Genomic DNA, 12265 nt, shown 5'->3' on the forward strand with positions numbered 1-12265 from the left:
TTGGGGAATCAAGGAGCGGTCATCTCGGCAAGATTGGAAGGCGTATTGACATTGGGTCGGTGTTGGGACGGTGCTGGGTTGGAGAGTTTTGCCATCTGGGTTTATAGTGGAAGGAGATTTCAGAGATGGAGGTTCTCTCTAGGTTGGTTTTGTCTTTGGCTTAGATGTCAGATAATTGGGGTCGAGTTTACCAACCTCAATCCCAACTTTACTGTGGCTGATTATGTGAAGCTTGAGTCGATTTTGTGGAGAAGGAAAGTTGATTGTGGCAGTTTATTTCTTTATTTTTTTAGGCTTTTATTCTTTAGTTCGTGGTTAGGATTAATAAGTCCCTCCTCCCTTGAGCGAGGGTTTTGGTGTTTTAGTGGAGTGTCGATGCCATTGGTTTGGTGTCTTGTTAGTATTGTTGTGCCATCTCTATAGCGTTATCCCCGAGGACTATGTGTTCTATTGTCGAGGCTTTCTGGTTGTCAACGTGATGGTGAATCGTCCTTGCACGTGGTCTGGTTGTTTTGGAACGCGGTGTTGAAGAGGATGAAGCGGTTCGTCTTAATGTTGGTGGTGGGGTTGTATCATTACACTCGGGAGTGGTCACTATCTATTGTAGCCTGGAGGTATGGGCGTAAAATTTGGTTAAGGGTTGGGCCCTTTTGGCTCATGGATGCCATTTGTATATATTGACGGACCCGTAACTATTGATCAGGTTAGGAATGTGTGTCGTGGGTTTGATACCACAACCGGTCATTCCAATGTTTTGTAATCGTGTTGGTTATTAATGAATTTTGTCTATTTCTCAAAAAAAAAAAAAAACCCGTTGTGACTATTATTAACCGTGTGACCAACATTAATTACTATCGATGTGTAGTGCTTAATTAATTTATTTATTTTTGGTTGTTTTACGTCACGTCGTTTTTGGAAGAAGTGGTTGGTGAAGGTCTGGTGAAGGTTGTTGAAGGTCTTATCTTAGGGCCCCCAAAAGCTGAAAGGATCCTTAAGAATATATGCTCTATATAAGGACAATTATGCATGTAATATGAACACTAAATCTAACACACCCACCCCCCCCAACCCCCCCCCTCAAGTGCTTATTAAATAACATGCTATTTTTACAAATTTAAAAACGTTTCTGATCAGTTGGACTATTTTGACTAATTTGAGTGGTGTTATTATCACCTCGCAAAACTGTCATCATCCCACCCCACCTAATAAACTAACATGAATTAGTTGTTCAACTAATAAAAAGTAATGTCAGTGCTGGTGAGAACGAACAGCCACTAATTAAAGCTGAACTCCTCCTTCATGCTATAAAATTAGACCGGGGGCCATTTAAACAAATCTAAAAATTTTCCTTTCTTAATCATAACCCATAACTTTGCGTTTGTTAAATCTAGAGCCTATCTGTAAACGATTCGGAGGGTCCTGGCCATCATTGGCAATAATTATCGTCTGCACTGTCTTTATATGGAGTGTTCTTTGTTATGAAACAGAGGTGGTAGAGCTAAGAGATGGGATTAGCGGTGAAGATTGAAGTTTTTCACAAAGAAAGAATTACACCATCCTCTCCAACTCCTCACCACCTTAGAATTTTCAGCCTCTCGACTTTTGATCAGTTTTCTCCTGCAATTTATTTCCCTCTAATCCTCTTCTATCCCAACAATAGTGATATTCATGAGGTCAATAATATTGATCCCCAATGTTTGGTTGTTGAAAGAACCAAGCTTCTGAAAAGATCACTGTCCGAAACCCTAAGTCGCTTCTACCCCTTTGCAGGAAGAATCCATGATCATGCTTCAGTCTGTTGCAATGACAAGGGAGCAATGTTTCTTGAAGCTCAGGTCAACTGTCCCATATCAAGGGCTTTGGACAAACCCGATCTTGGTTTTGTTAAAGAGTTGGTTCCTAATTTACAATCTACTGAAGGAGACATCGGCCATGATCTTCTACTAGTCCAGGCCAACTTCTTTGAATGTGGTGGAATCGCAATCGGATTCAACGTTTCACATAAGATCATCGATGCCTTCACACTTAGTACATTCCTCAATAGTTGGTCTGCAACTTCCCGTGGTCTGCAACTTCCTCCACATCAATATGTTGCTGCAGCTTCTCGTTTCCCATCACTGGATTTGTTCAAGCCACCGCCACCGTTTGTGAAGATTGCTAAAGAGAGGTGTACAACAAGGAGGTTCTTGTTTGAATCCTCGAAGATTGAATCTCTGAAGGCGGAAGCTGCCAGTGCTGCCGTGCAAAATCCTTCGCGAGTCGAAGTCGTGTCAGCACTGATTTGGAAATGTGCGATGAAAGCGTCAACTGCAAACTCGGATTCTGCAAGACCACCATCATCAGCATGGTTGCAAACTGTGAACATGCGGAAAATATTGGGGCAACCATCTGCGGAGAACTTGATGGGGAACCTTTTGGGTTTCTTTGCAGCAATATCTATGAAAGGCGAAAGTGAGGGTGATCTTCAAGGCTTGGTTGCTGCAATGAGGAAGGGGTATAAAGAACTTAAGGTGAAGTATGGTGCTAATGGTGTTGGTGTGGACGATGTAAGTAAACTCCTGAAAGAGTATGGTGAGGTGTTGCAAAGGGATGACATAGAGTGTTATTGCTCCACCAGTTGGTGCAGGTTGCCCTTTTTTGAAACCAATTTTGGATGGGGAAAGCCATTGATGAGTAGTCCGGCAATTGAAGAAATCAAGAATTTAACTACGCTGATGGATACGAGTGATGGACGTGGCATTGAAGCGCGCTTGACTTTGAAAGAAGAAGACATGGCCATATTTGAAAAAAATGAGGAGCTGCTTGCATATGCTTCTCTAAATCCCACCGTCATATAGTTAGTGCCTAGAACAAAAAGGCCTCTCTTGTGCTTCTTATTATCTTATATGATGTTTTGTTACTGCTAGCTGTCTGTTTCAACTATGTTTCTCAATGTAAAAGAAGTGTAAGAAATAATTACTGCTATGCTTTTTCTTTTATCCATTTTCCCTTAATCTTTTATTCTCATTTCAAGTTTTCCGGATTTACATGATCAAAAATTTAAGCCTAATCATTGTCGACTTTGCATATAAATTTTTATATATATACCTGATACTGTGAAGGCACTTCAACTAAGTGTTTTTGTCCATTTACCCTAATTCTAGGGATTTTTTTCCCACTTACCCCATTAAGTTTTTTTTTAATTCCCCTTTATTTATGAAAACTCTAATAAGATATTCCCTAATACCCAATTATGCTTTTGTTTTTTTTTTAGACTATTTTACCCTCACCCTTTTGTTACATAGAGAGAGAGAGAGATAGAGAGATAATAGAAGAGAGAGAAGCCATAGGAGACTTCGCCGGATTCTGGTCACCGGCCGCCGAAATCCGCCCAATGATAGCAGAAATACGGTCAAGGGTCGCCGGAATCCGGTCCTCAACCGCCACCCACCGAACTTCTCTGAAAATCGGAGAGGTTTATTGCTCCCCTGAATAAACCTGTATTGCCCCTCAATAAACGTCTATTGCCCCCCAATAGAACTTTCGATCGCCGGAATGAGAACAAGTTTCCGTAAAATTAGACAAAGAAAACTTTGATTTAAGGAAAAAAAAAGGATATTACATCAATTCAAAACACTTATTGCCCCCCAATAGATGTCTATTGTTTCCCAATAAACATTTAACAGACCTATATTGCCCCCCAACCCCCCCGGCTAAAACTTTTTTTTTTCCTTCTTTTTTCTTTTGGGCCTTCTATCCCTATTTAAAAAAAAAAAAAAAAAAAAAAAAAAACAGAGAGAGAGAGAGAGAGGGGGTAGGCATTTCCGCATTTGGTTGCAGCTGAAGGACATGGTTTTTTTTTCTTTTTTTTTTTGACACCGCAAAAGGCTGCAATAATGTCATCGACTAATGTCTCCTTATTATCTGTATGGAAAATCACACCCTTCACCTGAAAATCAAAAATGATTAAATATCAACTTAATCTCCCGCTCATTCAAAGCTCACATTCCCTGAAGTCCTAAACCACAGAGTCATTTCCATTTTCAAGGATTTGTTCCTTTCTCCAACATTAGAATGATTGCCATGTGACTCGGCAAGTCACCATTGTAATTCAATAATATATTACATTACAATCTAATATTGTGAAAGTGAAACCACTGCTCAAACACATCAGCCAAACACAAATTAAATGCTCAAACCTTCACGCTTTCTTTTCCTCACTTACTCTGGTTTCGTCTCAGAAAATTTCGTTGGGTTTTCGTCTCAGAACCGGGTGATAGATGCCTCCCTTGCTCTTATTCGTGAGAGAGCAAAGCTCCAGGTGCATGCCTCCCTCAAATTGAAAAGGGAATGACTGACCTTGGTTCCAGCCTCGGAATTGCCGGACCTTCGCACAACGAAAAACTCCTTATTCTCGTCGTCGACGACGGGGGCCTCCAGCAGAGGAATTGAGGAGGTGCATGATGCGTGGAAGCCATGGGTACGGGTTGACAGAGACGGCAGGGCTGGTGGTATCGTGCGCATGGAAGCCCGGGTGAAAAGGTCCTTCAGGCTGTCCCTCCTGCCCGGCGGTGACTGCACCGGAGCGGTCCCGTCTTCGCGGCGATCTTCAGCTTTCCGTTGACGGAGATGGATTAACAAGTTAGTTCTCGGGCTTTGCTTCGGGTCAGAGAGTACTTTCAAGAGAGAGTGATGAGTGGTATGTTTTGTAATTTCTTAATTATTGAAGTCTAAAATTGACATTTCGTCTTTAAATAGGGTGAATGAGAATATTAATTTGTTGGTAGGGTGATTGGGGGGAGTGTTTTATATTAAAATGGGGCTATCGGTCAAGACCCCAAAACTATACTCCCACGCTCAAGTGCTTATTAAATAGTTTTGCAAATTTTAAAACATTTCTGATCAGTTGGACAGAGCTGGTGACAAAAAAGTTTCGCCGGCCTGGAGATGCTGAGAACGAAAAGCCACTAACTCCTCCATCTATTGGTCTCTGGTTTAGCCATTGCTTTTGACTTCATGCTATAAAATTAGGCAGAGGGACATCTAAACAAATATAAAATTCTTCCTTTCTCATTCATAATCCCTAACTTTGCATTTGATAAATCTACAGCCTATCTGTAAACGAGTCAGAGGGTCCTGGCCATCATTGGCACTGTGGCTTATATCGTTTGCACCGTGAGTGTTCTTTGTTATGAAACAGAGGTGGTGGAGCTAAGAGATGGACTTAGAGGTGAAGATTGAAGTTTTTCACAAAAAAAGAGTTACACCATTGAAATTACAGAATGGATATATGTATTTGCCAACTAACAAAACTGATCAATATATGTCAATAACTTTAGAAATCAGTCTTAGGAGTGCAGGCTTGTTCGCATCCTAATATAGGATTGTAGTAGAACTTGAGTCCTAATCAAATATGCAGATCTCTGATGATATTATGATTTATTCAATTTACCAAACCATCCAAAGTAAAATCATCACACATAACACAAGATCTGTTGACGCAGTAAAACCCTCCAAAGAGGTAAACAACTGCGGGCACTATGCCGGTGAACAATCCACTATATGAATATGAAAGTACATAAAGATCTTACACAACTCATCTACTAGAACCAATCTAGTGGGCAGCGGTGTCTCCTCGTCTTTGCTACTTCCAAATCAGCGACCTTGTTCTTTTTTGTCAATCTTGAGATGGCACAACTCTCACCTTGATTGTCAATCACCTCAAGGCACAAATCATGCATGAACTACCAACACACATGAAGCATAAAACCAGAAAACTTTTTGATAGAAAAAGTTTGAGATTTGATAATCCTTCAAGAGCTAAACAAAGAACAGCTCATGAAGAATTCTCAACAACAATTTTGGCTCAATACTTTCTGAGGATGAAAGATCAGAAAGCTCGTTATAAACGTAGAAGTGATATATTTTCTGTTTTGGTGCACCAACCCTAACAACGTGAAAAAAAAAAAACACACACACACACAGATATATATATATATATATATATATATGAACTAGGGTCCCAAATCAGCGACCTTGTTCTCCTTTGTCAATCTTGAGATGGCACAACTCTCACCTCGGTTGTCAATCACCTCAAGGCACAAATCATGCATGAACTACCAACACACATGAAGCATAAAGCCAGAAAACTTTTTTATAGAAAAAGTTTGAGATTTGATAATCCTTCAAGAGCTAAACAAGGAACAACTCATGAAGAATTCTCAACAACAATTTTGGCTCAATACTTTCTGAGGATGAAAGATAAAAAAGCTCTTTATAAACGTAGCAGTGATATGTTTTCTGTTCTGGTGCACCAACCCTAACAACGTGAAAAACACACACACACACACACACACACACACACACATATATATATATATATATATATGAATGAACTAGGGTCTCCTAGGGTTTCTACGTACTCCGGAAAAGCTTTTTCACAAGAGGTTTTTTATCCATGGATAATCAGATGTTTGAAAGGAAAAGCCCATAAACCAATTTAAGAAAGTTTGAATGCTTTAGATAAAACCTTCTGAAAATTCGCAGATTAGTACATTAGGATTGAAAAGATTTTCGCATCCTACAATAGGATTTAAAGACAAGTTCAGTCCTAACCACTTGACAAGCATGCACATGTATGCAAGACATACCTGATTGATGAGAGTTGTGCCTGAAGCTTGAAGCATTTCATTCTTCTAAGGATCCAAGATTAGAAAGTTATTACATGAAAACATGACTCTTGGTTGTTGTGCTTAGGAAATGCTAATCAATTAAACATTGCACTAACAATCTCCTCATCCTCTCCAACTCCTCACCACCTCCTCTCAGTTTTTGATCAGTTTTCTCCTACAATCTATTTCCCTCTAATTTTCTTCTATCCCAACAATAGGGATATTCATGAGATCAATAATATTGATCCCCAATGTTTGGTTGTTGAAAGAACCAAGCTTCTGAAAAGATCACTATCCGAAACCCTAAGTCGCTTCTACCCCTTCGCAGGAAGAATCCACGATCATTCTTCAGTCTCTTGCAATGACAAGGGAGCTATGTTTCTTGAAGCTCAGGTCAACTGTCCTATATCAAGGGCCTTGGAGAAACCTGACCTTGATTTTGTAAAAAAGTTTATTCCTAATTTACAATCTACTGAAGGAGACACCGGACATGATCTTCTATTAGTCCAAGCCAACTTCTTTGAATGTGGTGGAATCGCAATCGGATTCAACGTTTCACATAAGATCATGGATGCCTTCAGACTTAGCACATTCATCAATAGTTGGTCTGCAACTTCCCGTGGTTTGCAACTTCCTCCACATCAATATGTTACTGTAGCTTCTCGTTTCCCACCACTGGATTTGTTCCAGCCGCAGCGCGCCACCTTTTTTGAAGATTGCTAAAGAAAGGTGTACAATAAGGAGATTCTTGTTTGAATCCTCAAAGATTGAATCTCTGAAGTCCAAAGCTGCCAGTGCTGCCGTGCAAAATCCTACGCGAGTCGAAGTTGTTTCAGCACTGATTTGGAAATGTGCGATGAAAGCATCAACTGCAAACTTGAATTCTGCAAGACCATCATCATCAGCATGGTTGCAACTTGTGAACATGAGGAAAATATTGTCACAACCATCTGCGGAGAACTTGATGGGGAACCATTTGGGTTTCTTTGCAGCAATATCAACGAAAGGAGAAAGTAAGGGTGATCTTCAAGGCCTGGTTGCTGCAATGAGGAAGGGGTCCGAGGAATTTAAGGTGAAGTATGGTACTAATGGTGTTGGGGTGGACGATGTAAGTAAACTCCTGAAAGGGTATGGGGAGTTTTTGCAAAAGGGTGATATAGAGTGCTATTGCTCCACCAGTTGGTGCTAGTTGCCTTTTTATGAAACCAATTTTGGATGGGGAAAGCCATTGATGTGTAATCCTACAATGGTAGAAATCAAGAATTTGGTTACGTTGAGGGATACCAGTGATGGACGTGGCATAGAAGCAAGCTTGACTTTAAAAGAAGAAGACATGGCCATATTTGAAAAAAATGAGGAGCTGCTTGCATATGCTTCTTTGAATCCAACTGTCATATAGTTAGTGCCTAGAACAAAAGGGCCTCTCGATCTTGTGCTTCTTAGATGATGTTTTGTTACTGCTAGCTGTCTCGGTTTCAACTATGTTTTTCAGTATATTGTTTATTCAACATAAAAAATGAAGAAAAACAAAATTCTTCCGAGTAACCAAAAAACCCTAGGAGAGCTTTTCTCTCAACCCTAGTTGCCTACGACCTCCTAGCCTCCCTCACCACTCTCTACCTCCTTTCACCTACTCTCTCTCTTTACCTATGGCATCCATTGACGCGGTAACGGCGAGTTTTGCTGCCTCGCTTGCCCTTGCCGAAGGGGGATGCGCCCCTGACCTGGGGAAGATCGGCGGAGGTCCCGTGCGGAAGTCCTCCCAATCTTTTCTCCTTGGAAAGCCTTTGGCTCGGAAACCTATCGACCCAAAGGCATTCATGTCTCACTTCAATCGAACCTGGATGGTGGATAAGGAATTTAGGGTTCAAGAGCGACCTGGGGACCTGTTCTCGTTCTCTTTCGCTGCTACACGTGATCGGAACAAGGTTCTTCAAGGGGGAGTATGGTGTTTTGACCGAGCCCCTGTCTGTTTTGAAGTGTATGATGGAGTCAAGCCTCTGCATGAAATTCAGTTTAAACATCTACGGATCTGGACTAGGGTTTCTGGCATACCTCCTCTGTATGAAGAACCCGAGAATCTCACCTTGATTGGCAACCTTTTGGGCGGTTTTTTGGAGTATGACAAGAAGGAATTTAAGAAGGGGGTGATTAGGGTTTTATTCATCCATGACATATCTAAACCGATCCTGATGGAAAGAAGAGTCTTCCTAGATACTGGGGTTGAACCCATGTTGCAGTTTCAGTTCGAGCATCTGCGGGGGAGATGCACTCAATGTGGTTTGATCACACATGCTGGACTTGCTTGTGAGGAACCCACTGCAGTAAACCCTACACCTAGGGTTTTACACTTTCTAGGAGCTTCGACCTCAGGGACTTCCTTTGCTTTCTCTGCTAAACATAAGGGAGACTTTCTCTCTACTTCCCCGTCCGTTCCAAGGAAGAAGTGCCCTATTTTTCGTCGAGTGGAGCGTCCGACCTCGGAGTCTTCTTCTCCCATTGAGCCGGCTCCAACAGTAGTTAGTACTGGGGTGGCAGACATTGCTTTAGCGCACGATTTGGAGAGTAACGAAAGTCTAGGTGAGGTTCCTGAACTGGCTGTTTCTGGCGACATTGTTCTTACTCCAGGTACGCAGAAGCAACAGACTGTTTTACCGTCCAAAAAGCGGGAGCGTGGTGGTGCTTGCCATCCTAGTCCCAAGAAATTTAAAACCATCTTGGGTGGCAAGATTCCAACACTGCATGCTGAGGCACTTGGCCTCATTGAGGAGGATGGCCACCTCACTTTGGTCACGCTGAAAAAGAAGTCTGGTAGGCCTCTTGGAAGCAAGAATAAGACTCAACGTGCTAACAAGAAGCTTGATGGTACTCCCCTGAAGATTACTTATCCTACTAGCACTGAAACTGGTCCTAGCCCTAGGGACAAGGGCAAAGGAAAGGTTTAATCTTTCCAGCTTCCTTTGCCTTTCACTAGAAGTTGAATTTCTACTACTTGCATCTTAGTTTCTCTAGTTGTACACCAATTGCGGTCTCTAGTCGACTAGGCTACTACTACATGAGAGGTTAGTAGGGTGGTTTTATTTCTTGTGTTTAGACTCAATAATTGAGCGCATGTGTTAACAGTGAAGGTAGTCTGTCATTTGTCTGGTAGCTTATACCATTTATGAGTTTGGTGTAAGACAGTTTTGGATGTATGAGCCTTCTGGCCCTTGATATCTGAATGAAGTTATCTCCTTTTCTAAAAAAAAAAACTATGTTTTTCAGTGTAACAAAAATTTAGCAAATAAATACTGCTATGGTTTTTCTTTTTTCCGTTTTCCCTTTATTCTCATTTCAAGTTTTCTGGATATGATTAAAGATTTAAGTCTAACCATTGACTTTGCATATAAGTTGTTATAAACGGGATATTGTCAAGGCACTTTAAGTAAAGTAATTAATTAAGATGGCCAGCCAAATAAAGGTTGGAATCATTGAGGAAAAATCTAAGCCAATGAAATAAATGATTCCCCCTAAATATATAACAAAAGGTATTTTACACCAATGCAACAAGTCTCCTGATTTTACCATTTGGTAAGTTTATGATTATGTAAACAGCATATAGAGCCCTAACTCTCCTAATCTTTGTTCCGAAGGTGTTACTCTAGTGGTTGGGTGCCGCCTTCTTTCTGAGTTGGTGGGGTATCGAGAAGGCTATACCTATAACGTCAATCTGGTGAAGTGCGTAAATTTGGGAGTCTCACGCGGCAGGGAGAGGCAAACTGAGATGCACCGTCCTTACCAATGCTCTTAGGCCCATAGTCAACACGTAATAGTTTTTTTTTTTTTTTTGGTGAATAAACACGTAATAGTTTGTTTTTTGCATTCTTACTTTTCTCGATCGATAGAGTATTATTGTTTTAGTGCGAATACCTTGTTAGATTTAGTAATAGCAACAGCCATGGAAGATGTATGCATATTTTCAACTTTTGGATTATCAATGATAATGAACAACTTATTAAAAGAAAAAATTTACTTTCAAAAACACGTATACCACAAATAAAGAGATCGAACTTCATGTTACATGAAAAAGGCTTATGTATTAGTAAAGGTGAACATGATTGTTATGGTTTTAGTGATATAATGTAACTAAGAATTATACATTATTTGGTCATATTTTTCATCAAATCATACTCGCATGAGTCACATCTATATGTCTTGAAAAAAACTTAGTAACGCTTCATATTAATTTCAGGCTTTCAGCAGAGATTCAACTCTAAAATGGGGTATAACCCAGCTCCAACACCTGATAATAATACTCCTATAGTAGTTGCTCGAGAAAATAACCATCATCAGCACCAGTCATCACTCATCAGCTGCCCCTCTATTTATTCTAATTTCTTTTTCATAGCCTGCTCAGCAATCTGTTTCTCTAGGTATACCACAAAGCGCATTGCATGTTTACGAAGTTCATCTGGGACGTTGTTGAGTAGTACTGGTCATTCTTCAACGAACTCAGGTTCATGAAGGTTTCCACCTTTTTGATCACCATAGTCGCAACTCATCACATCTTCTTCTTGATCCTCTTGTCCTTCTTGTTTCCGATCTTTCTCCGATTTATCGTTCTTTCTAAGAATACAAAGAACATACTCCTTTGCTTTACGTTTGTTTCGCAGTAAAGATGCATCAAGTTCAAACTCGTGCATGAGCCAGCGACCGTTTTGCGCCGAGCCCTTGTTATCGTAACGAAATCTTTTTCTCTTGCCAATAACTCTTTGAGAAGCAACAAGTACTTTTTTGGCGGCGTCTTCGCCTTTCCAGGTACCCGCGCCGACTGTTCGGCTTTTGCGCTTGCCATTTGGAGTCTTCTTCTTGTGTTGGGTAAGAAAATAAAGGTCTTTTCTTTCTCGGTCTTTCTCTGATGTTTCTTTGAAAGCTTCCCATATCTGCCATGGTTCTTGATCTCCATAAAGATCGCAGAAAGGAACAAGCCCTTGGGGAAAGCCTTCTCCGTCGAGTTTGGGACGAAGATAATGAACAAGGAGTTGTTCTGTGTCAGGTCTAAATCTGTAGCCCGGAGGAGGATCATCGTGAGCTGCCATTTTTTTTACGCACGAGTACGAAGCGTACGTGCTAGCTTTGTTTCTCGTCTTCTTATTAGTTTCTAACTTCTGGTGCGCACTTGGGAGAAGTCGATCGTTCATATAATTTATAGAATTTTCAGATGCAAGAAACCTAAACCTAATCCACATGGAAGAAGAATTGATCCACACGTAAGTAATTTTGAGAAATTCAATAATTCCTTCTCACAGGAAAATCAACACCATCCAATTGCTGAAGCATAATCATGTGGATGTGGTCCTGCTTGGCATATATTCAGGCCAATTAGTGGAGTGACATTACATTTGATAATTGTTAATAAGAATTGATTACACATTTATATAGATGTGATTGGTTAGATCAAGTTTTGTTCACACCCAAACGCGATAACAATCCCGCTTAAATTTTAACCAAGGACTGAAAAATCGATAATATCCTCGAAATTTCCACGATATTTCCGTTTTTTTAGGGTCTCGATATATCTTTGACTTACCAAGAGAATATCGGGAGAAATCGAAATTTCTCTGAGTCGATATTAT

At 40.6% G+C, this 12265-nt stretch overlaps 3 protein-coding genes across 3 annotated transcripts; 2 read left to right on the top strand and 1 right to left on the bottom strand.

The window, feature by feature from the left end:
• The first annotated feature begins 1321 nt into the window (after window positions 1–1321).
• LOC133732610 (stemmadenine O-acetyltransferase-like) lies at window positions 1322–3019 on the top strand. Its single transcript, XM_062160198.1, has one exon. It carries the CDS (start codon window positions 1506–1508, stop codon window positions 2835–2837), a length of 1332 nt encoding a protein of 443 aa, XP_062016182.1. The 5' UTR covers window positions 1322–1505; the 3' UTR covers window positions 2838–3019.
• A 1482-nt stretch (window positions 3020–4501) lies between these two features.
• On the top strand, window positions 4502–7839 carry LOC133731034 (stemmadenine O-acetyltransferase-like). Its single transcript, XM_062158511.1, has 5 exons — window positions 4502–4521; window positions 4886–4972; window positions 5090–5154; window positions 6736–7304; window positions 7417–7839. Exons 1-5 carry the CDS (start codon window positions 4502–4504, stop codon window positions 7837–7839), a joined length of 1164 nt encoding a protein of 387 aa, XP_062014495.1.
• Window positions 7840–10842: 3003 nt separating this feature from the next.
• LOC133734006 (NAC domain-containing protein JA2-like) lies at window positions 10843–11796 on the bottom strand. The gene has a single exon (XM_062161668.1). The coding sequence runs from the start codon at window positions 11726–11728 to the stop codon at window positions 11126–11128; it is 603 nt and encodes a 200-aa protein (XP_062017652.1). The 5' UTR covers window positions 11729–11796; the 3' UTR covers window positions 10843–11125.
• Between the last annotated feature and the right edge of the window lie 469 nt (window positions 11797–12265).

Source organism: Rosa rugosa, chromosome 2, assembly GCF_958449725.1.
Source record: "Rosa rugosa chromosome 2, drRosRugo1.1, whole genome shotgun sequence".
Taxonomy (NCBI): Eukaryota; Viridiplantae; Streptophyta; class Magnoliopsida; order Rosales; family Rosaceae; genus Rosa; species Rosa rugosa.